The following is a 26,236-nucleotide window of genomic DNA, read 5'->3' as shown; positions in this document are numbered from 1 at the left end:
CTGTTTTTTTATATATATAAAAGTGTAATTGATCAATCATGATTGTATAATACCATCATACAGTACCACTTATCGATACTTGGAAGTGACTAAATTGAACAAACAAATGTATGGTAATGTAATTTCACAAGCAAACACGGTTATCACATTGCTGTAGCATTGACTGTGACATTAAAAATCAGACCCGTCTGAAGTGAGTGGTGCTGTGCTGTGCTGTGCTATACAAGCCCTCCTCCCTGGCCTGTGTGAGTCGGTCTGTGTGTTGGCTGTGCAACAGTGAAACTTGGTGGTGAACAGACGCTATAACGATATTTTCGTGCTCTGACACAGCCAGGGACACAGGGACAGACCCAGGGACACACACTATAGGAGTGGTTGCATCACTCAAAAAGTAAACCTAGTCTCACTTTTCTAATCGCCATCAATTATTTTAGGTAATTGCATTAGTTTGCATAATAATGGTTTACATGTTGAAAAATGTTCATATACATTTTCCAAAACATGGCAGATCTACAAACTTACAACGTGTCACTTCCTGACATGTAGATCAGCTATTTCTACTATCAGCTAAACAGAAATTAGGTTTTTATTCATATTGTTACAATGTGCAATTTAAATGCCAAAAACACAATTAAATCGTTGGTCGCAATTATTTCTAGTAAAATCGTGACAGCCCTATCTGTGTGTGGACTGCTAGAATGAGAGCAGCCGCTAACAAACCTACGCCCACTGCTTTGGAACCCAATGCTGTCACACTGACCCGATATGAAGGACTACCCTAATGGATAATTGGATGGATATGTAACTGAGTTTGACCAGACGGCTCTGCTGCAATGACCATTCTGACCAGGCTTTTTAGAATGCTGATTCTGTGGAGTAGTTCTCTTCTCAACCTTTTCTGGATCAGGGCCCACTTGAAGAAACCACTCAATGGGTGGCTGACTGGGCTGAATGCATTTTCAGAGCATGTTTGTTTGTTTTGTAAATTTTTTGAAGATATTTTTGGGAGCTTTTCTGTCTTATTTGATGTGTGCAGTGGAGATTGACAGGAAACAGGGAAAGGGTTGTGCAGTGACATGCAGCAAAGCTCTGCCAGGCTTGGAAATCGAACCCGAGACTTGCTGTCAGGCTACTTGTACATCAGAGGTCGGGAACTAATTCTGACCTCGAGCCAATTTCTTCCCAGGACTTTATTTGGGGGCCTGGACTGCGGCAACGTCAATTTAGAGGAATATCTCAATTTAAATTAACATTTAACTAAAGACTGTTTTCACCTCCATGCCATCTGCTCTCCCTGCATCGTCGGCATCCTTGTGCTCTCTCTTTGCTGTATAGTGTCTGAATAGTGATTGGCTGGCATGGGGCGGCTATTGTTGGTTGGCAGTTTGGCACAGTTGGGTCACCACCACCACACACACAGAGGCAGAGAATGGATCAGAATAATCCAGCTGCGCATATGTGGCATAATCAACTGTAGTGTAGACGAGATGTTTTTCAACTCGGGTTGGAATATATTCTCTATTTAGTATTTGGACATTATAGCCATAATAGTTTACATTGTGATCAATAAAACTGTGATCAATAAAAGTGTTTTGCCAATTATTTCGGGCCCCACTTGTGATACCCTCGCGGCCAGAAAGTGGTCCCTGGTCCACAGATTGAGAATCTCTGTTAGTCTAACAGAAAAAGCATTCTAAAGCAGCCTGTTCTGTTCAGAATGGCCATTACAGAGCCATCCAGTCACAGAACGGGCATTACAAAACCGCTCCCACTCTTAACAGCCTTTTATGATTCCTGATTGTGATTATATGACTGACATATGGGCCCAATTGTTGAACATGTATTCATTAAATTACGTTGGCTTAAGTAATGTATTAAATAATAACTAACATTCAAAGACATGAAGGGTTAGTTATATAATAATTTGTCGGCTATCGAGTATCGACACAGTACCCTCATCGTAAATGGCGTCACTGTCCAAAAGCGTTAACTGTTCAGGAGAAAAGCAACAAAAAAGAACTTGTGTTCCAGTGCAGTTATTTAGTCACAAGCTCTTGTTAATAATTTTCATTGGTTCAATATTATAAAACTCGGACAGAATAAACCACTTTTTACTTTCCAAAGTTTGACAAAGGGTAGCTGATCTACAAGCTCTGAGCTCGGAACATTACGACAATAGTCTTCCTCAGGGATTAACAGAGCTAAATGCACACATCACTTATGGGAGAATGGGAAACAGCCATACAGGTGAACTCCACCTCTCTTCTTCCCTTTCTTTGTTTTATTGGAAAAAATAACACGATGGGAACTATGCACAAAAACAAATTTCACCTACTTGTAAAACTGATGTGATCAGATTATTCTGATTATACAACTAGTAACAATCAGGCTATATCTCAGGTCTCATCATGGAATTGAAATCTGGGGATGAGGGGTTTCCGCCCCGACATGGTTATAACCAGCCTTTAATATTTTGCTTCCTGTCTCCCTCAGACCATCAGAAGCTGGAGAGAGAAGCGCGGATCTGCCGTTTGCTGAAGCACTCCAACATCGGTGAGTGTGTGTGTGTGTGTGTGTGTGTGTGTGTGCGCTCGCTCGTGCGCAATTGTACACGTCCAGTGTGCGTTACATGCAAGGTATCCTATCCAAGGATAGAAAAATAGGAAAAGTCCTGGACGGTGAGGTAATTCTGATATCTCCATGCTTTCCAAAGCCATTTTAGGGTAGCGGTATAGTATATTAGGTATTAGGTATGCAGTGGTGAGGTCTAAGGTTAAGCCTCTTCACACAAGGTGTGTGTGTGTGTGTGTGTGTGTGTCCTCTCAGTCCATGTAGGGTAAGGTTCTTAAGCGAAGAGTGCACCAAGAATCAGTTATTAGTGGCTGAGAAACTGGCTGAGTTGTATTATCAGTATCAGAGAGAATCTGTCAAAGCCTGATAAGCTATTTGGAGCTGCCTGCCTGTGTGAGAAATTCACCCACTTTAACAAAACGGTTCTATATGGCCCCTAGAAAGGTCTTTCACTTTCTTTGTGAAGAACCATGTGCAGCGGTTTACATCTGGCACCTTTATGTTGGTAGGAGTGTGAGTGTGAGTGTTCCGCTATTTCTCAACCAGTGGGCTATAGACGGACCATGGCATAATTAATTACGTGTGGTACAAAGGAAAATGTTTAAAAATGTATATATTAAATTGTATCAAAAGTATTTTTTATATTTCATAATCCCATCAAAGTTAAGAATAGTTTTTTCTTAACTAATGGGTGTAGTGGGGGGGAAAAGCTTGAAATTAAATATTGACTGTTAAGGGCTTGGTTTTACTTGAAATAGACTCAAAAAAATGTGACACCAGCCTACAAACATCTGGCTTCAACATCATTAATGTAAATACATAAAACTGTATTATGCCTTCCTAAAATATACAGTAGAACATACTGTATTGTATTGTATTGTATTACTCCCTCGGTTGAAACAAAGTAACAAATGGGATTGAACCTTGGCGTGCTAACTCATGGCACCAGTGTATATAATTTATAAAGCACCTTGCAACAGCTGTTTATCTCTCACACTTTTATGGATTCCATCCATGATGTGTTATTTCTTAACCACTTAAGCCCCCATTTTATGCTTTGTTATACAACGGTACAACGTTTTGCTGCTGTAAGCTTGCAGATTGGCAAATTTTATTATTATTTAATTTTATTATTTTTGGACTTCGTACTAACTATTTTGGGGAAATAAAGTTGTCAATATTGATTATGATCACTATTTTGATTATGTTTAAAAAGTCTCTCAGTCTGGACGGTGTCAACAGTAGAAAAAGCAACAGCAGGTGCATCATTAATTTGTTTACAGTACGACAAAATACTAGGTTGATGCAGTCCAGTGGTTCAGCCCTGGTCTGCTGCTGGTTGTCTACGGCTACGCCAGTTCTCAACCTTTTTAGTCCGTGACCCTGTAACGGCGAGCTGTTTATTGTTATTTGTTGGTGTTATTTTCTGATTATGGTTCGTTAAATATACAGGTATATATGTACTTATTCTTATTTCCATATATATATTTACGTTAGCCATTAGTTCGCTCCTGACCGTTGTGCAGCTAAGCTTGTATATAAGAACTGTCAACAGCAGCGTTGTTTACGCTGTGCCATAGCGGCCAGTATTGCTGCTATGTTACTGTTTCTGTTTTCTCAAGTAAAGAGGAAGAGTGTCCCTTCTCGCTCGCCATCTCTCGCTCGCTGGTGGAAACTGTGTGAGGTCTTGATGACTTGATCCCTCCTCATTGGCTAGACCGGTCATGTGACGGCTCGTTGGCCATGAGCCACAAGGAATCATATTTGAACTGGGGACCCCCCACCCGACAAGCACTTGTCCTGACTCACTTCCACAGATAAATATTTTTGAAAATGGCAGATCTACAAGCTCACAGTGCCTCTCGTTTCAAGGCGCTGTGAGCTTATAGATTGGCAATTTTCCAGACTTTCCAGTTTCACAATGTTTGCGTCTTTCTTATATTATTTGACAATTTGTTTGACCTTTTTATTTATTTTTAACATAGTTTACTGATTACTTTTGACTAGACCTGTGACCGTCGGCCACCAGCCTAACGATGCAAGTTGAGAAGGGGAACCTAGTATGCAATGCCTGTTGTCATAGCACCCATTTTAACTGTCTGTCTGTCTGTGTCCCTTTTGTCTCCATATATGGAGATCTATCTCCATAATTATGTATCTGTCTGCCTGTGTCTGAAGACTGTGAAAAGTGGACTGGTTATGATCAAATGGTATAGGTGTGGGGTTGCAATGGCAATCAATTGACTGAGGCAGATTCTGGGAATTGTACAGGTGAGGGGACTTGGGCTCATTAGGTCCCCTGGCAGAGCTTGACCAGAGCCTTTTGTGGTGTTTCTGGACAATGGTGTATACTACTGAGTCGACTCAAGGCTGGGCACTGCACTCTCTGTGGTGGTGTAGAACGTGTGTTTCAAATTTGAAGTCGGTGGGGTGAACGGTTCTCCAGTTACGTGGATTACGCACGCACGCACACACACACGTACAGGGACGTGGTGCATTTAGTAGGATAAAATAATGGTCTTTTTCTTTCTTACATTTAGATACAGGTATTGAAAAGGTCTTAAAAGTCCTAATAATGCTCACTTTACTGTCATCTGGGAACCCCCCCAAAATCATGTGGGGACCCCCCTGGGGGTACCTACCGACAGGTTGAGAACCCCTGGTTGTTTCTCAAAGTTTTTTATTTGAAGAGACCCCTAGTTAGATATGCATTAGGCCACGGACCCCCATATTTGATATAAGCAAGCCTTGCTTGCCGAGCCAGGTGGCAGCAGCCTATCTCTGTTTCTGTAGCGCTAGGCGGCTTGATGTGCAAGTACATAAACAACTTCTAGGGCAGTGGTTCTCGAAGCAGGGTCCGTGGACCCTCAGGGTTCCTTGAGGGGATTCAACGCTCCACTCCACGTTCACTGGTGGTGGTGAATGGGTATGGTGTGGAAACTCTGTATTCTGTATTTCGGTTAATTCGGTATACCATTCATTTCGCTACGGGGCCATTCGGTTTGGTACGCTGGTACGGTTCAGTTTTTTTACAGCCCCTGCCGATCTGTAACAAACTCACTACACGGGTTACAAATCACCTGTGAGGTTAGCGTTTTGGATAGTGTTAGTAATGGTCGGACTAACGGGATGTCGGACAATGCCACGCTACCCACCCGCCCTGCCCGACTCAAAAAAGATTCATGTGTCCTTGATATGACAGAGATCGATAACTACCTCTCTACAACACCACTCCTCAGGGATGCCTGGCAATGCAGGCTTAGGTAGCTACAGTAACATTGCATTCACCTGGCTGACTGTTATCCCAGGACTAACCAGTCCCTGAAAGACTATTCGGCATCCCTGAGGAGTGTTGTTGTCGAGCGGTAGTTATCAATCTCTGTCATGGACACATGATTTTTTTTTTTTTGTCGGGCAGGGCGGGTAAAGATCTGTGTTTAGAATGGAAAATATTCCACTGTATTCCAAATATTCCAGCTGTCTCCTGCAGAGCAATAGCTGAAGCCTGTCGTAAAAAATATACAAATTTACAAAATGTCCTGGTGGCCCCCTGGAACCCCCGCAAGGACCCCTAGGGGGGGGGGGGTCCATCAGACCTCACTTTGAGAACCACTGCGTAGAGCAGGAATGGAGGGTCGGTGGGTGCAGGGGAGGGGATATGGGCAGGGGGTGCTACTGCTAAACCAGCGACACCTTTTTAAACTGGCCTCCTCCTTAGTTTCCTCTTTTCTTCGCTGTCCTAGTTTCTCTGTCATCCCCCCAGGCACACAGCACACCCCTCGCCTCCTCTCTCTCTCTCTCTCCCTCTCTCTCTCTCTCTCTCTCTCCCTCTCTCTCTCTCTCTCTCTCCCTCTCTCTCTCTCTCTCTCTCTCCGTCTCGCTCCCTCCCCCCTCTCTTGACATATACCAACACGGGCCTGGTTGAAACTTTGGACAAAAAGAGGGCACGGAAAGAGACAGATGGGATGGAGAGAGAGAGAGAGAGAGAGAGAGGAGAGAGCGGCAGTGGGAGACAGATGGATAGAGAGAGAGAGAGAGAGAGAGAGGGTTGGAGGATGGCAGGAGGAGTGAGCGTTCTCTCTCTCTCGTTTCGTGCTGCAGGGCCATCCTGCGTCGTCGTCTTATTGTTATACAACTGATACTTTTATTTTACATAACCCCGGCATGGCCGTCCTGTCCTGTGCTGTGCTGCTGTCGCCAGACTGGGCTGCGTAACCTGCAACCTGCTTCATCATCATCATGCCAGCCACCGCCAGTTATATTGTCATGCCTTTTAACCCATTAGGACCCGAGGTCAATTCTACAAAATCCTTCTAAATCACTAGTTCTCACACTTCCCAAGATAAAAAAGATTTGTCATTATATTACAGGTCCATCTCATTGAATTAGAATATTGTGCAAAAGTTCATTTTCTTCTTAATCCAGAACAATTTACATTAAGCAAGAACAAAAAGCATGGCAATACATCACATACATAAAAAGTAGTTATCATGAAACATGCGTAAGCTACTACGAATGTAACAGTGGAATATCTATATAATGAAACCATACATATACTATACTATGCTATACGTACATAATGCAAGTGCTATGACTACATACAATGCAATTCTAGTGCTGTCTACGTAACATGCTATAAGTCTGTATCAAATGCTATCTAAGTCTACAAAAAGTGCTATCTAAGGCGGTAGGGTAAGTGCTACGGGCCATGATGGAGTCTGAAAAGGTGGGTTTTCAGACTACAGTGGAAGATTGGGAGTGAGGCTGCAGTTCTGATTGTAATGGGAAGTGCATTCCACAGTTTTGGAACCAGATGGGAGAAGAGTTTGGAACGAGTGGAGCGTTGTCCAGGCGTTTTTAGTGAGGGTACTTCCAGCTTCCCTGCGTTGGCTGATCTGAGTGCGCGGGAGGGTTTGTAGGGTTCAATCATACTTGCAAGATATGGGGGAGCCATACCTTTGGTTGCTTTGAATGCCAGCATCAGAGTTTTGTATTCTGTGCGGGCAGCGGCCAGGAGCCAGTGGTGGGAGCGGAGAAGGGGGAGACATGTGAGAATTTTGGCTGGTTGAAGACCAAGCGAGCTGCGGCATTTTGGCTTAAGTGCATATTCCGGTAGGCCAGTAAGGAGGGAGTTACAATAGTCAAGTTTTGACAAGACTGTTGTCTGGATTAGGAGTTGGGCTGACTCCTGGGTGAGGAACGATCTAATTAGTCCTATTGATGTTGGGCCAAGCCCCTATAGGGTCTAGGCTTGTTTCCATTGTGGTCCTCTGTATAATATCGGAATCGGTCAGAATCGGTATCGGCAGTTATGACCCTACAAATAATCGGAGATCGCATATCGGTCATAATTTCATAATCGTGCACCTCTAGTATATTGCTTATAGCGCTTTTCTTTTTGGGCATGACCCCGTCTTATAGCTTCGTGCAGCTATTATTATTATTATTACTATTAAATGTGTTCATATTGAGTAGACGCTTGAACATGGATGGTGGATTCGAACCACCAGACTCTGTCTGGTGGGCAGCTACATTACCACTGCGCTGCCCGAGTGCCCATTTTAAATATAATCTGTGTGTTACTATATATTCACTGTAGGGCAGCCCATAACACTGAAGAGTCTTATTATTTTTTTTATTTTTTAGCATTTTCGCTTTTCTGAAGTCGTGTTGAAAGGTTTACCCTATAATGTTAGTGGGGTAAATTATTATCAATGTGAACAGTACAACCTGTGCATGCTAGCTTTTTGGCCGCTGCCCTTGGTGGGCTGTGAAATTGTCCTTGTTTTTTTTTGTAGCAAAATGGTGAACTTGACTTTAGAAAATATGAATAAGGTTAATGTAATTGTGGTCATGGACTGAAACACCTGTGCCGGGCGGGTGCTTGCCCGTCAAATGCATCACAGGATTTGTAGGAAGACAGAATGACCGAAACAGACAGAATTTGGTAATACTGGCTATGCATCCCATGCCTATAATGCACTATAAACACACTTGCAATGCATTATAACAACTTAACAACATAAGTCATAAGAACTCATAATTAAATCATGACATGACTTATAAAGTCAAGGATTATAATTATATAATGACTTTAATAAGTCATTATAGAATGCTTTAATTATGTGTGATTATTATTAATAGAGCTTGATGCATATTTCTGAGGGCTTATAATGAAGTGTTAAGCTGATTTTACTGCTATATTAACTATGCCAATAACACATCTCAGATGCGGGATGCATCTAGCAAGTGTTCCTGGAAAATATATTTTAAATTCCCTAAGGGGAAGCACTGCAGAGCAGAAGGCCCGCAACACTCCAGATTAATAAACAAGTCTCAAGGAGACAATGTCATGAAACGATGAATGTCCTTTTCACGTAGTTTTGTTTACCTCTCCATGGACATACAATGGATGCGTTTCAAGTTACCCAACGGGTCTTCCTCAGCGCTGACGAAGGACATTTGTGCTTGCCGAACGGTTTTCTGAAAAGCTTAAGTTGCTGTAATGTATACTAATATAACTAGATACTAGATATTAGTCTGGAACTTCGATGTGGAAGATTTATTTCCAAGGGGAAACTGATACAAACGGATTCCCATTTGCATAGTGGGCTCTGATTGGTCACCCACAACCCTGGGGTGAGCTAAATGTAAGCGTGCCAAAACAATCTCCCCAGGGATGTCTTTTTCCTGGTCTGGTTTCCAGGCTACAGTGGTTCCCACTCAGTTTTCTTGTCGAGGGGTCAAGGACCCTCCAAAATGATATGAATTTGGCCCCCGACCGCCATCTAAAAATATCATGTTCCAGGGACCGCCAGAAGTAAGATTTGAGTTAAAAAGGTTTGTTTAAAAAATATATCTATTTTCAAAGATTTGTGCCAATTTTCAAGATAACAAAAATAAATAGCAGATCTACAAGCTCGTAGCATGGCCTGCAGAGCGATGGGGTAGGATTTATTCATGGGAATGTCACAGTTTGTGGCGTTAATTCTGTCCATCGATGCAGCTGAGAAAATGCAACTTTTCTGTCCCCCTCTGAACATGGTGCTGGATGATCCTGCAATACCCAGAATTCAATGCGAAGGCATGGTTTCGATCAGTTCTTAAACCCATTATTACACCTAGTGGCAGACAGGAGAATGACTAGGTTCTTTAACTTCTTTTATTTAACAAATAAAAAAGATTATGTCCAAGCGACTATGAACTGTGGCGCTTTCGATTTCCTGCCTCGTCGGCCACAAGGAGATCTTTGACGGACTTAACACCTTGTATTGATCATCACTCCTGCCGATAAACGCAGAGCGATAAGGTTGAAAAGCTGTGGAGAATTTCCTTTTGTTTGCTTTAACTGTTCCCGCATTCATTCCCATCTTTCTCTCCCTCTCTGCCTCCCCCCTTCCCCATCCCCATCACCTCTCCTCCCCCTCATTCCGTTTCTTTCTCTCCTTGCAGTGAGACTCCATGACAGCATTTCAGAGGAAGGCTTTCATTACCTTGTCTTTGACCTGTGAGTATCTTCTTCGTGCACACACACACACACACACACACACACACACGCACGCACGCACGCACGCACGGGTGCACACGCTGTGACATTTGAGATTGTATCCATCCGCGTGACTATGGTCTGTTTGTATGTGTATGCTAACAGCCTTGCCTCTCTCTTTCTCTCTCCCTGTGTGTCTCTCTCTGCCCCCACTCTCTCTCGCTCTGTCTCTGTCTCTCCCTCTCAGGGTGACAGGGGGAGAGTTGTTTGAAGACATTGTAGCCCGGGAGTATTACAGTGAGGCCGATGCCAGGTATGTGCTACTGTCTCCCATGGTGAACTACTCCACACACAAGAACTCACTCTAAAACACGGCCCTCTTTTTGAGAGTGTACAAACGGGTACGCTTCCATTTACACGCTGTCAAGAGTTGAATTAAAACTGAGGATTTTACTGTGTAGCCTATTAAACATGGAGAAATAATGAACGGGCAGATGCCAGGTATGTGCTGCTGTCTCCAACGCAACTCGACACAAGACCTCGCTCTAAAACGCGGGCCTCTTTTTGAGAGTGTACAAACGGGTTCGTTCAGTTCCATTTGCCCTCTGTCAAGAGAGTTGAATTAACACTGAGGATTTTACTGTGTAGCCTATTGAACATGGAGAAATAATGAACTGGCAGATGCCAGGTATGTGCTGCTGTCGCCAACGCAACTCGACACAAGAACTCGGGTTCGTTCGGTTCCATTTGCCTGCTGTCAAGAGAGTTGAATTAACACTGAGGATTTTACTGTGTATGAAACATAGACGAAATAATAAGAACAGGATTCATAGGCACGGACAAACTTGCAATCTCTCCGTCTCTCACACACACATGCGCAGGCACACACACACACACACACACGCACACACACACACACACACACACACACACCCCTCTGGTGATTATTGGTCTGCTTGTATTCCTGTCAGCGACTGCATTCCTGGTGTCAACGAGTGCATCAGTATGCTACCCTCTCTCTCTTCTCCTCCCATCTCTCCAGTCCAACACTATAGTCTCCTTTGTCTCCTACTGCCTACGCTGTCGTCCTCTCCAGTGTTGATTGCGTCGACTAAAACTATGACGAAAATTGTTCGTCGACTACCTTTTTTTCACTGACAAACTACATAAAAACTAAATAAAAACTACGCTAATATCGGGGAGGTAAGAAAAGTAATTTTATGTATCTGAAAATAGCAGCTCTATACAAGCTCACAACGCATCATGCTGCGACGCGTTGTGAGCTTGCAGATCGGCTGTTTTCAACATGCAACAAAGTGTAAAATACATTTTAGTCAACAAAATCAACTGTAGATTCAGTCAACTAAAATTATTTTTAACACTGAAACATTCCATAAAATATGAACAAATAAAAAAATCTATTAAATTGTATTCAAAGGATTAGACTAAAACGAAAAACAAAAACACAAAAACAAAATTGGTGTCAAGCTCAACACTGATTTATGCTTTCCTCTGCCCATGTGTTCCCATGTCTTCCTACTGTTGCTGTGTGGTGCCGGCTTATGGGTCTGCTGTCTAATTGGATTAAGGGGTCTTTTGTGTTGTTCTGCACAAGGGGGAGGGCTTTAGATGCACATTTACAAATGCACACACATAACAGTTAACGCACACGCATACATAACAAACACCCTCAGGGTGTTTGTTTTGTCGCCAAGCTTGACCTTTCACCCTGGCTGGAGCCTGTCCAGAGTGACGCAACTGAATTATAAAATGGGACTTAAAATGGGACTTAAGTAACATCATTCCCAAACCTTTTCTCATCTCACGAGGAGAAAATTAAATTAAATGGCTACTAGCGGCAAAGAGTGTAGCTGTCAATCACCTGCGGAATGTAAACGGATGTGCACGACACGTTCCTGTACTTCCGCTTGGACACTTTTCAGTCGCAGTTCTCATCCGGCGTAGTAGGGTTTAAGTGGTTAAACCTCATTGGCTGTATAGCGTAGATCCCCCCTGTTAGCCCGGGGATCAGGACGTGATTGGCTGTAGGTATAGGAGAGATTTTGCCAGGCTGTGATGCACTCACACACATCTGTCTTCACATTGGTTGCTCCCCAGTATATGAATGTCCAGTTGCCCCCTGGGTGCAGCCGCTGTCCCCTGTCACTGTGAACACAGCCACATGTCCCCTGGGTGCAGCCGCTGTCCTCTGTCACTGTGAACACAGCCACATGTCCCCTGGGTGCAGTCGCTGTCCTCTGTCACTGTAGACACAGCCACATGTCCCCTGGGTGCAGTCGCTGTCCTCTGTCACTGTAGACACAGCCACATGTCCCCTGGGTGCAGAGTGGTCCTCTGTCACTGTGGACACAGCCGCATGTCCCCTGGGTGCAGTCGCTGTCCTCTGTCACTGTAGACACAGCCGCATGTCCCCTGGGTGCAGAGTGGTCCTCTGTCACTGTGGACACAGCCACATGTCCCCTGGGTGCAGAGTGGTCCCCTGTCACTGTGGACAGTCGCATGTCCCCTGGGTGCAGCTGCTGTCCTCTGTCACTGTAGACACAGCCACATGTCCCCTGGGTGCAGCATGGTCCCCTGTCACTGTGGACAGCCACATGTACCCTCTGATTCACATGGAGTCACAAGCTGCTTATGGAGATCAACAGTGAGACTCTAGAAGAAAATTAAATCCCATGTTTGAGGGGCACTAGCCCCCCCAATACATGGCTTTTGAAGATTACGTCATATGACAGCCAAGTCTATGGGATTTTTAACGTTTGTTTAGAGCACTTATGGCTGAGTGATGTAAATCGTTTGCCACTGAAGTCTATGCATTTTAATGTTTGTTTAGGGCACTAAATGACAACGTAAGACGCCATGATTTGTGGCATTTAAATACATCTTGCGTCCCTCACTTCTTCACACGAGTGATGATTTTATTCTCCATAGAGAAGGAGTCTTCACTGTTTTTCAGACCAAGGACCCCTTAGCTGAGAGAGATTAAGCAGGGACCCCCACTACTTAACATCATATGTATACAGATCCGCGGAGCAGTGCGCTGTAGGCCAGCTGTATGCAACCAATGCTGCAGTGTCAAGCTGTGCTTAATGCGACACCACAGCTATGACTGCGCCCAGGGAACCCCTCTGCGGATTTGTCTATATAGTGTCATAGACTTTGACAGCACTGTTATCAGTGTATGTTGGATTCATTTTTAACCATTTAATCCGTCAATACTTAGTAAACTTGACCTTTCACTCTGTACATAGTCCCTACACCAAACCTAGTGTAAAAAATTGTCTATATACAAGCTTGTAGATCTGCTATTTTCAGCTAATGTTCCCTTCAGAATTGGGATGCAAGGGTTTAAGAAAAAAAGGGTTTAAAAAAAAGTTCCAATTACACAAAGACTTGGCGGCCCCATTGTAGTAACGCTGATGACCCCCTATTGAAAACCCTCAATTCTATCATTGGCCATAACGTCACCATCCGGCCATACTTATCCAAGGTAGACAAGCCTCATGGTTGTGAAACAAGGGTATATATTCCTGTTAGAAGCCACCAGTCCGTATTAAATAGTGTAAAAGAAAACATATTTTTTTTATTCCTTATTTTTAATTTTCTCTTTTTTTTAAATATATATTAGCAATGTTATTAGAAATACACTCCACACAATCCTAAACTGTCTGATTGGTTGTGTTAACTATGGTATTATTGCTGCCCTCGTGAATGTCATGTGAGTTTAGAACCGTTAACCACTCAGATCCCATAGCCTGGAGGGATGGTTTTGTGCATTGTTTACACCATAACACTGACAAAGGTTAACGTTAAGAAGAAGCAGGCTCCTAGTGGGTTTCTTAAAATATGTACACACTCTTGCACTTTTCCAATCCCTTTTTTCGACCCGAATCAAAAGGATTATGGTTGCAGTTCATGTCATCAGTAAATTAATGGGCTTCTGGAAACGGGTGGACTCGGTAGGTCAGTGTTGAGCTCTATTTTTACCTGACAGGTAAGGGCACTCACTGTGTGTGGCTGTTCCAGCTAGTGGTTCTCAACCTGTGGGTCGGGAGCCCCAGGGGGGTCCCCAGTCCCCACGTGACATGACCTTTTTAGCCTGAGAAGGTTGAGAACCACTGCCCTAGCCTACCAGTAGGAGACTGCTAGTACAGCGACAGAGAACACTCTTTCCAGCGTCCCCAATCACTTGTGTTGTCGGAGCACCCGGCCAAGCCTGAGGCAACGATAGGAAAAGGAAGCACACTACAGTACCTGTCCAGTACCGGTGGTGGGCTGGCACTTCAACCCACTTCAACCCCATATGGTATTTTCTGTTGTTGTGGGGGGAAGCTTTCGCCGACGATAGCCAATCAACAAGCTAGCGGCGCATTGTGACTTGTGAGCTTGTCGATCTGCTATTTTCTGAGAGGGCTTTCCCCCACAATACGGATGCCTGCGGTCAAACCTGTGCCACCCAGACAAAAGGCAGGTTTCTGAGATGTCTACATTCCTCCTCTGAAACACACAGTGCGTACAAACTGTGTGAAGGAGAAGGATCACTTCTATGAAGATGGGTTGAAAATGGTTGAAACTGTCCTTTATAGTCAGGCGATATTAATAAAATCTGGGAATACATTTCTTACTAAGAATCTTCTTCACCAATGTGTTTTAAATTGTAAAGGTGTCATACATTGGTTTCTATTCAACCACCCTAGGGGAATTTTTGACAGCTGCAAAACGAATGCTTGCAATGGATTCAGAATCATGAAAACCCCCTAGTTTGATGTGTCACATGCTACTTAATGCAAGATGAAATTTTTAACATTTTGCCATACCGGTATATTGGTTGTTGGTTGGGTGGTTGAATAGAAACCAATGTGGGATGTGTTAGTAAACACCTTTACAAACACATTGGTGAAGAAATGTATTCCCAGATTATTCTGATAATATTCCCTGACAATTTAAACTTAAAACAAAAAAAGAGAGGAAAAAAAAGATGCAGATCTGCAAGCTCACAATGCCTCGCATTTCAACAGATCATACTGTAAAGCTCCTTTTACGTTTTTAGTTGTGGAAAATATTTTGAAAACATTTGAAAAAGTTGACCTTGAATTGTGTTGTGGATTTCACCTTGACCTACATTTAGCTGGTTTTGCTGAACGATGGTGGTGGTGATTTTGAGGAGTGATGTAGTACAACTGCACAAGGACATTAATTCATAATCATATCAAACAATCACATGCATGATCAGTTTTAGTAAGTAATTAGTATGTCTATGTATGTCTATGTCTATGCAGTGGATTCCTCATGGAACCTGCCATTAGGAGCTGTGTCAATGTGTGAATACCTCAAATCATAAAATCATTTGTTAGATATTTGTTTAACATGCTTTTCAGGAAACACTTTTCGTTGATTTTATAATAATAATGCATAGGATTTATATAATGCTTTCTAGTTACTCAAGGTTATTTTTTTTATTAGTTTATGTAAAGCAACTTTATTCTGAAAAACTTGTTAAAATGTTAAACTACAAAAGAAAGGTAAACGATAATTATTGTTTTGTGATCAGAAATCAAGGCATTTACAACATTTTCATGTCGAGGAACCCCAAATTGATATTTTGCACACAGACCCTTGCCTGAAAATAGTTTGTTTGCCAAAGACCCCAATAAGAGAAAAATGATTTTCCAAAACTAATTTAGATTTCAATAACTAATTCGTCCGTCCCCACCCCACACACACACACACACACACACACACACACACACACACACACACACACACACACACACACACACACACACACACACTTTGAGAACCACTTTTTCTAATGATGTGTTTTTTTTCCTTCTTGTAACGAGACCAATGATTGAAATCCTTGTCTTGTCTTCTCTTTCTGTCTTGTCTGTCTCTCTGTGCAGTCAGTGCATTAGTCAGATCTTGGAGAGTGTCAATCACATCCACCAGCACGATATTGTACACAGAGACCTCAAGGTGAGTGCCTTCCCGTTTCCGTGGAAACATCACGCGCACGCACACACGCATACACACACGCATACACACACCTCCGCTCGTGGCCATGGCAACGCATGCATCCATGGAGCTTCTATGTCGCTCCATCTTGTGCTTCCGTGTCTGTCGGGTGGAAACCTTGTATGTCCAAAACGCTTACTTTTCAGGATTAAAAACAAAAACAAAAAAAAACAGATCTACAAGCCCAAAACATACATCGCAATTGCTGCTTTTGCTATTTATTGTTGTGTGACACTGTAGTGTGACAAAGTAGGGTATTAATCTTCGAAAAGAAAAACATAAAGAGATAATTTGATGAAGAGGTTTTTGCCTGACGGTGACCTCTCTCTGTCACTTCTTCTCTCTCTCTCTCTCTCTCTCTCTCTCTCTCTCGTGTGTTTACAAATGGAGTTATCTGCGGACCCCCATCCGAAATGTTTTGTGCTAGTAGGGACCCCCATACGAGAAGATTTGTGTAAATTAAGTAGCCTATTGATAATATATCTTTTAAACGTTCGATGTATAAGCTCACAACGAGTCTCTTTAAGAGTTTTGTGGATATTTTTGAATCGCCAGAATGACTTTAAACAACATTAAATTCACTTTGTCACTCACTTTGCCACTCGATTTGCCATTCACTTTATGCATGCGCATACCCTCTATTATATGTGGTTAGAATGACTTTGATGCTATTCTAACTACTTTAGCTGGGGACCCCCTGGGTGGACCTGGCTTTGAGAACCCTTGACTTATGTGTTCTCTCTTTCTGGCTGTCTGTCATGGCTGCCCTTGACCATTGCTTTAAGCCTCCGTGCGCACCGTGCATGTGTGCATGTATGTGTGTGTGTGTGTGCGTGCTTGTGCACTCATGGGGGCACGTGCAAGTTTAGAACAGGCGAGGCATCAACACATGTTGGTGAAGGTTGACTCTCACCAATGGCAAGGAAAAGATGACACACACACACACACACACACACACACACACACACACACTGTTGTGACTATTGTGAAAGGGTGCATTATAAGAGATGAGGCGAAAAGCGCAGATGAACCTCAGGGGTTGCCATGACAACTCAAATGACATCACAACAGCCTCCTGAGTGGCGCGGGGATTATCCCCTCTATCTCGCTGATTGGCCGACACGCAAGGAAAGAACCGCCCTCCTATCTATCTATCTATCTATCTATCTATCTATCTATCTATCTATCTATCTATCTATCTATCTATCTATTTTTCTTTTTTCCCCCCAATTGGATGATTATTATTATGAACCCCAGCAGGGGAATATTAGTATTATTGTTTCTTTAAAATCTTTAAAAAGGATTTAATTGAGATACTCATACAGTGTATGGAAACAGTATACTGTGTTGCTTCCATTGGTCCAAGCTAGAACACAATTGATCAATTGATTGATCATTAAACATGCTCCGAGCACCACTTTAGCCTCATTTATACTTGGGTTGCATGCTGGTGTTGCGTGCAGTAAATGGCAGATCTACAAGCTCACCACACGTCACATTCGTGACACGCCGTGAGCTTGTAGATCTGCCATTTACTGAGCACGACACCGGCACATAACTTAACCCATTTTAGGCGGGAACCCCTTTTGGTGTTAGCATTACGTTATGCTTTGGCTATTTAAAAATAGACAAGCTCATAACGCGCCACCGAGTGGCACGCTACGAGCTTGTAGGTCTGCTATTTTTGAAAAATCGAAGAACGACTGACATAGAAACAGCTTTTTCAGAAAACTGTCATTTTCAAACAGACATTTTTAGAATCTGATCTCAGGTCAGAATGGGTTAAGTACAAACGAGGCTTTAAGTGGTCAGACGGGTGGGGTGGTTGCGGTCTGAAGCCCTGACCAAGAACAGCTGGAGAACCCACTGGTCTAGAGCAGTGGGTTTCAACCATAGACTGTAAAAAATATGGACAAAGCGTTCCGCGGGTCTAACATGAACGTAAAAGGAAGCCTGTCAGTCCTTGAATTGTACATCGCCATCTTTCTAGATCCGTTTGGGCCCAGCTGGCCATTGGCTGGCCCAGACAACGAGGCGGGACTTCCCCCCCTTCTTCTCCGTTGGTTTTTATTTTGACTCGGGTGGGTGGGGAATCCCGATCATAGACTGTAACGGTAGCCACGCCCCTCAGAACATACACAACTTTATGGTAATTTATTTTATAAATGGGACCATAATTTTCCAAAAAGAATATTATGACATTAGAAATGAGACTTTAAACTAGTGACTGGAAGCAGAAAGTATTCATGACCATGTTTATTAAGGTAATGCAGTCTAGGTGAAGTTGGGCCCAAATACATGGACTTCTATGGGGCTACCCTATGGGGAACGCTTTGTCCATATTCTTTACAGTCTATGGTAGCTTCACAAAATATCTGTCTGACTGCCCCCCCTGGTTTCAACCCTTTTCACGTCATCAAGGTCCATTATTCATTCTGCATTTCTGCCACGCACCAACATTTGATGACATTTAGGCGCCTTGCAGACCCAAAACTAAAGAATATTGAACACATCAGTGCTGTAATAATGACGTTGATACCATAGGAGAGATAACAGGAAAACGTTGATCAAAATAACAACTCTTCTACATTCTCTTAATTGTGTAGACTTCTTGTAAATTAACTTAAGTAATGCAGATGTGTAACAATAATTTAACTCTCAACAGTTAAAGATCTATAAGGGTCCATTTGGTTACCAACTCATTAAGCTGGGGACCACTAGGGAACCCCCTCAAGGGCCACTGGTGGTCCCCGGACCACTGGTTGAGAACCACTGGTCTGGAGGCTTTTAAGAGGTTAACCCCTTAGATTGGATTTGGACATCAATCACAGCAAACACGATCACCATCGTTTTTTTACAGTATTTCCACAGAATAAATGGAAAGCGAGCGAGCGAGTTGCGACCGACGTTTTGGACCCCGGCTGGCGCGCATGTTTGCGTGCGTGGATGTGTATGCAGACACACACTCGCGCGCACACACTCTCTCACCCCCCCGCCCCCCCCCCCGCGCGCTCTGGGTCAGAGTATAACCGCATTACCTCTGCTCCTGTCTGTCTGATTTGTTGGCCTTTTATCCTGAGTGGGGCTTTTACTGCAGCTCTTTATGTTCTAACTGCCCAAACAACAGCCATTTAGAACACGCATACATGCGCACACACACACACACACACACACACACACACACACACGTGCGCACACACACGTGCATGCACATATGCGCATTTCTGTTACTATCATTGAGAGGACTTCCACCTTTTTGGACAGCAATTTTATGAATGGCATTTTAAATATTTTTCAGGGGGCCGTTTTTAACCCCTAACCCTCAAAGCTGAAAATGGCGATGTAGAATCGGCCTCGGGTCTTAATGGGTTAATATAAGTGCACGCACGCACACACGCACGCTCAAAGCAGAAGAGAGTACACTTTCCATTTAGCATGCAGTCTGCAGTGCTGCCTAAATGACTCCCAAGTGGTATCCATGGTTACGAACCCATGCCCATATATAGCGCTGTAGCAAGAATCTCAACCACCCCGTTCCTCTCTTAAGCCTGAGTTATACTTTGATTGCGCGGGCGTGCCAAAGATAGCCGATCTACAAGCTCACAAAGCGTCGGGCGCCGCGCTTTGTGAGCTTGTAGATCGGCTATTTTCTATGTATGACATTGGCACGAAACTGAGTATACAGTAAATAAGGCATTGCTTTCTCTCTCCCACACACCAATACCCTGCCCGCACACGCAAACACGTGCACTTTCATTCAGTTTCTGAGGTGTGTCAAATTAAATGCATCAAATGTGACAGTTTTCAAAGCTCAGCAGCAGCCGTCACTGCAGGAAACTCGATGACCGTCACTCCAGTGACCACTACTCTCTGTGACTGTGTGTGTGTGTGTGTGTGTGTGTGTGTCTACTGTATATTTGTGTCAGCCTGAGAACCTGTTACTGGCCAGCAAGATGAAAGGAGCCGCAGTGAAGCTGGCAGACTTTGGCCTGGCCATCGAGGTGCAGGGGGACCAACAGGCCTGGTTTGGTAAAAAGGACACACACACACACACACATTAGTGCGGCTATTATCTGATCTACGATTGTATCTGGCATTTAGCGCCACATAGTTGGCCCACATCCACACACACACACACACACACACACACACACACACACACACACACAACACACACACACACACACACAGAACGGATGTGATATAATAACTCCATTTGTAAAGCACTTATCAAAGAAAGGTTACAGAGCGTTACGTTAAACTGAAGAAGTAAAATAAAATGGCAACAGATTTTCAGAAATGTAACATTAAAGGAGAATGTCATGCTAGAAGGCTTTCTTACCTTTCGTTGCAGTTGTTGGGTCCGCACCAAAGTGGTCCAGGTATTATTTTGTGCAAAAATGCATTATTGGCGATTTCCTCTACCCCACCATAAGCCCTGAATGGGGTGCTGGGTTTTAGTGCTAATTCGCTTATTTCCGTCGCTTGAAAATCAGCAGTATGTGTAGCATGACATTTTACTGCATAGTAACCCCGTTGCTGTGTTCCAGCCGTAAAGCGTGAAGTCTCGTCTATCGCGAGACCTTGCGAGACTTCGCGAGCTCCATCCACTTGCATGACTTCACGCTTTACGGCTGGAACCCAGTTTGACATGCATATTAGTCTACAGACCTCCATTTAATGGCATTTCTATCTCTGGGACCCCCAATTTATATTGTAGTGTACAAATGGAGCCAAATGGACCCGTTAGGGTCCATCCTCTCAGAGTTACAGACCCATAAGCGTCCATTTGGTTCCAAACTATCATTTAGCTGGGGACCCCCTGAAACTCCCTCAAGGACGCCCCTGGGGGTCCCTGGACCCCACTTTGGGAACCGCTGGATGAAGGGACTTGAACGGCAAAAGCCAATAACAATGAACAGTAAGGGCCTCTAGGGTGCTGCGGCGTTCACCCAGGCGGTGAGACGGGTCATGTTGCGGTCATTGTACTTTAGCTTGGATCAGGCTGACGGCGTCTGCCTGCCTGCTGTCTCCCTCCCTGTACAACAGTGTAGGGCTGGGCAATTAACCCAAACATATAATCCAAACACATATTTAGGGCTGTGACGATTACAACATTGAAGTTGACAATTAATTACTGACTTACAGTATACTTAAAAAGAGCTGTAAAATTGCACTGCCAGCTCTCTGATCCAAGCTAAAGTACAATGACCTGAGCATGACCCGAGCTGGCTTTCTGGTGTGAAGTTCATTTGACTTACGTTGGAGTGGTTGGCTAACTGAAAAATAAAATACAAACCAAATGCATGGCAAGTGCGGTCACCCATGTGACGAATGCTGCACGTGCCTTTGTGCCTTCTTCAGGCACAAAAACATTGCCTAAACACAAGCATTGAAGACAAAAGTGAGGACACAAATTGTGACTGGCCGGACTGAGATGATGTATGATGATAAGAGTGCCCATCACTTCACACGGGTGTAATATTTATCTATCATTTAGCTTGAACCTCACCAAAGCAAAAAAAAACGCAAAGCATTTATTGTGAATTGCGTTTTTTCTTTCGGGCAGGTTTTGCAGGCACCCCTGGCTACCTCTCCCCTGAGGTCCTGAGAAAGGACCCCTACGGCAAACCAGTAGACATCTGGGCTTGTGGTGAGTCTCAAAACAAAGTCAAGCAGTAACAAACTTGTTATTCTTATTATTTTATGGTTTAATAAACAGCCAGATATCATTTACAGCAAATCTTTATTAAGCTGTTTGCAGGCTAAAGCTATTGGGTTGTCACACCTCAGTTGTACCTGTCTGATTGATTGATTGATTGATTTGGTAGCTTGTAAGATCGTAGATCTCCACTATGACGGCTATTGTTTTGGTACAGGCTGTCCTTGAAGCAGCTACAGTAGTATAACTATTGTGTTGTGTGTCATTGTACTCCTCCACATATCATTTACATGAAAGGTTTCATGGCTTTCATTTTAATTTTTTGTTTTTCCTTTAGGTTTTATGACCTCAATTACACCCGAAAAAACCTAAACTTTAAACATTCAGTGGAACATTTCTGTGGTCTGGAGTTTTCTCTGTTTGGAAGCCTTTTGAGCTGCAATCAAAACAGGCAAAACAGTGAAATCTGCTAGCAAATCCCATTGATAAATATGGGATTTGCAGGCTGTGACATCATAAACAGCAGGAAAATCAGAGCACGACAGAAAATCTACTGAATGTTAAAATTTCTGTTTTTTTCAAATGAGCTCAGAAAAGCTAAAAGAATTACAAAAATATATTTTTTTATGTCACAATCCCTTTAAAGCATAACCATCACCACGACCTCAAATATTGTCTCGACTCCTATTGCCTCAACAATTCACCGATCAATCCAGAATTCCACGACACTCCTGACGAGTGCCCACCCAGAGCAGCCAATGGCATCGCCAGTAGAAGAAACACAATCAGAGTTGGCAAGCTGTGGTGGATGGAAGCGTTAATTACCCGTTTCCAAATTGCACATAGTACTTGATGATAATCTGTGTGTTAATCTAGCTAACATTGCTAGCTACATCATGTGAACAGACGTCGCACGGCACGGCCAATGAAAACAGGATGGGAGTGTGGTTTCCATGATTTGCTGCATTAACCACTGTCTTAAACCCTAGATACTTACTTGATTGGGGTCCCCCAGGGGTTTTATATCATTAAAAAAAGACCCTAAGATGTCCCCACTTGTCCTGGGCCTTCTACAGGTGTAATTATAAAGACGTGTGGAGACGTCTGGAAGGAGAATTTTCTTACCTTAACACATTATGTGCTCTTTTAATCTTTCAAAATGGCGACCCAGGATGCCCACTTTTTAGACCCACTTTTTGACATTTTTTTAATGTAACGGTGGTTCACCTTTTTACGGCTGCCCATTTGGGACAAAACAATGTGGGGCGTATCTAGTCCGGAATTCTCCTTTAAGACGTGCCAAGTTCAAGTGTTTCAACACAAGATTTTGCTGTGGACAAGTGCCTTTCAACTGCTCAAAGCAGTAAGGTGTGTGTGGTTTGAAAACTGGTGTGAAAAAAAAAGGGAAGCCAAGGCCTGGCTGAATTACAGTTTGTAGACCTGTTTTGTAAAAACTGCTTTCTCTTTGTTGTCCCAGGTGTGATCCTCTACATCCTGTTAGTGGGGTACCCTCCATTCTGGGATGAAGATCAGCACAAACTCTACCAGCAGATCAAAGCTGGAGCCTATGATGTAAGTGTGCGTGTGTGTGCGCATGCGTGTGCGTGTGTGGCTCCATCATTACAGTATACTGTATGCCTGTGTTTGTTAATATTTCTTAATGTAGCGGTTGGCCGTGAGGATCTTGCAAGTAGTGACACGGAATAATTGGCTAAACACTATGATTTTAATGATGGTATAACAAGTATATAAAGTTTGTCTTTAAATCATACTATGTTGGTTCCTTTGAGACACACATTCAGCCGATTGATCATTGATATAATAATAATGTGCTCTGAAAATGCATGCGGCCCACCCATCTGATAGGCTGATATCGTGTTAAGTGGTCAGATGGGTGGAGTCTATACATTTATGGAAAAATTATTCATTATTGCTTCAACATGTAACTTTATAATGTTGTGCTACAGTATATAGTTGTTAAAAAGTTACATAGTGCTGCCTGTGTGTGTGTGTGTGTGTGTGTGTGTGTGTGTCTCTGTCTGGGGGGGGGGGGGGTGCAGTGCAGGGTGCAGGCTAGGTAGCTTGTGAATGTTTAATAGTGTCCAATTGAGAGCCAGTCCAAAGCTATTGATCCTATCTGGGCCTCCCTGACGCATTGCAGAGGGGCTTGTGTGTGTGTGTGTGTGTGTGTGTGTGTGTGTGTGTGTGTGTGTGTGTGTGTGAGAGAGAGAAAGAGAGTGAGCGAGCGCAGGGGTAAGGGTAACCTCCAGTCTTGGTCTCAGTGGTAATCAGGTTACAATGCAGTTTCCTGTGTGTGTGTGTGTGTGTGTGGTCTTCCACAGACACTGCCTGCCTGTATTCCTATGGGAACTATATTTTTTATTGACATGATAAGAACATTATCAGTGACGGTTCTTCTATCGGGTCTCCTTCCTGAACACACTCTCTGTCTCTGCCTTGGACACACATCTGAGGAATTGAATTGAATGCCCAGGCACCTATAGGCTACATGTAACAACTGCGTTAACTGCGTCTTCTAAACGGGGGGTGTGCCAAAACAAAATCAAGTGCTGTAAACGGTTTTAAGAGTAGGTATGGTTAACTTGTGAATACTCAAAAAAAAGAAAAAGCTGATCTAACAAGTTCACAACGTGTCACATCAGGCTGTGAACTTGTAGACCTGTTTTCGTAGAAAATAGAATAAAGTTTTGAAACATTTTCGCCGAAACTTGCATAATAATGCCATGCCCCAAATAGAGATGTCAGGTTGAACAAATATTAATAAAGACGTGTTTACAATGCTAATAAATGTGAATAACTGAATATATGATTCTGGCCACAGTCACACTCGCGCAAGACGAGTAGTGGGAATATTTACATCAGCCAACTTGACAATCATAAGCATGCCATTGCCATGGTTTTTCATTTGGGGATTCAAGCATACGGAGAAGGCACGAGGCGACGGGCGAGCTTGCGTAATGTTATTACCTCACAGATCCACTGAGAGACTGCATCAGCACTGCAGAGTTTGTTGGTTTTCTGTGCTGGATTGTTCAAATGGAAAGCCTTACGTGTTGGCGTTTTAATAAAACAATACGACTTAATTGAGGCATTTGAATATATATGAGCGCACATTGATTAGATCGCGAGGCAAAATGGGCTGTAAGTGATATTGTTTAGTTGAAACAAAGTTTTTGTTTTGTTTTGTTTTTTTGTTAAAAAAGTTAAAGCTCTACTGTTATGCCCTGTCTCTCTAGCTCTTTTTAATGAACCGGAAAATTCATTTTCAAGTGGGTTGCCAATTTCATCCAATCAAGAGAACCCATTTATCAGCTTCAATTTTATACTGTCCCAGTTCCAATTTTGTCACAGTAGCTCATTTACCGTTTCGTCACTTCACTTCCAATTTCTCTTGGTTTTTTTAATACTGTTTTTATTAGGCATTTTTTTGGGGGGGAAATACAGCAGTGCATTGATATTAACTAACTGCGGGGTGCCTTGGCTTGGACGTGTATACGCGTCTTTAGGTCCTTTTTAATTATATAAAATGAGATTGCTGTTTTTTGTCAGCTCCCGTTGCTATGCAACGCCTCCTTTCTGACCTCACCAAGCATCTCGTTTTGAATATTAACGCTTCTGGAGAGAAATCAGACGAGTTAGTGCGAGGTACAGTAGTAATGGAACATTATACCTCCCGGTTTTGGGGGGAAATGGATGGCGGGGCTTTTCAGAGTAAAATCTGCCTCATTCCTCATTCCAAAGTGTGTACATTGTTTATGTCACAAATACATGGTTTTCATGATTCGTAAATATACAGGTATATGAACTTTAGGCTTGTGTCCACTCCTAACGGCATCATAACGGCTTGGTTACAACCGAAACAGACTTCCACTTCCTCTTCAAAATAAGAACCACTTGTAATGATTAGTCAACATTAGGTTTATATGTCTATCTAAGTCCTGTAAGTAGACTTAGAAATAAAGTTTATTTCTAAGTCTACTTACAGGACTTAGATAGTCATTATGTAGTACAGTACATAACACCAGAGCTAGTAAATGTTGGCACTGGCGGCAGTACGCAAGAGTGCTTAATTTTGTACTTTAAAGTGCCATGCATGCACAATTATCTGCAAGAAAACATACTATGTACTTTTTAATGCTTGAATATATACTTGAGTATATACACCACTGATAAATTGTGAAACAAATATTTTACCCCTGACACACCTCTCCCTACCTCCCTCCCTCCCTGCCTGCCTCCCTCTGTCTCTCTCCCTCTCTGTCTGTCTCCCTCCGTCCCTCTCTCTCTCCCTCAGTTCCCGTCTCCCGAGTGGGACACGGTGACCCCAGAGGCTAAGAACCTGATCAACCAGATGTTGACCATCAACCCGGCCAAGAGAATCACTGCCGACCAGGCACTCAAGCACCCTTGGGTCTGCGTAAGTACAGACAAGACACCCCACACACACACACACACACACACAC

The 26,236-nt window shown here is 43.2% G+C and overlaps 1 protein-coding gene across 14 annotated transcripts in view; it reads left to right on the top strand.

Moving 5' to 3' along the window:
* LOC308333327 (calcium/calmodulin-dependent protein kinase type II subunit gamma) overlaps nucleotides 1–26,236 on the top strand; it is a 69,935-nt gene that overhangs the window by 12,505 nt on the left and 31,194 nt on the right. For all 14 annotated transcript variants that reach the window (XM_080789664.1, XM_080789663.1, XM_080789670.1 and 11 more), the window contains exons 3-10: nucleotides 2,494–2,553; nucleotides 10,024–10,078; nucleotides 10,305–10,370; nucleotides 15,979–16,051; nucleotides 20,017–20,119; nucleotides 21,660–21,743; nucleotides 23,230–23,324; nucleotides 26,068–26,190. In XM_080789664.1, coding sequence (XP_080645790.1) covers nucleotides 2,494–2,553; nucleotides 10,024–10,078; nucleotides 10,305–10,370; nucleotides 15,979–16,051; nucleotides 20,017–20,119; nucleotides 21,660–21,743; nucleotides 23,230–23,324; nucleotides 26,068–26,190 — 659 coding nt within the window. The remainder of the gene's footprint in view (nucleotides 1–2,493; nucleotides 2,554–10,023; nucleotides 10,079–10,304; nucleotides 10,371–15,978; nucleotides 16,052–20,016; nucleotides 20,120–21,659; nucleotides 21,744–23,229; nucleotides 23,325–26,067; nucleotides 26,191–26,236) is intronic.

The sequence above is a fragment of the Protomyctophum bolini genome (genome assembly GCF_963924005.1).
Source record: "Protomyctophum bolini genome assembly, chromosome: 18".
Taxonomy (NCBI): Eukaryota; Metazoa; Chordata; class Actinopteri; order Myctophiformes; family Myctophidae; genus Protomyctophum; species Protomyctophum bolini.
This window is presented reverse-complemented; position numbering and strand designations above follow the sequence as displayed.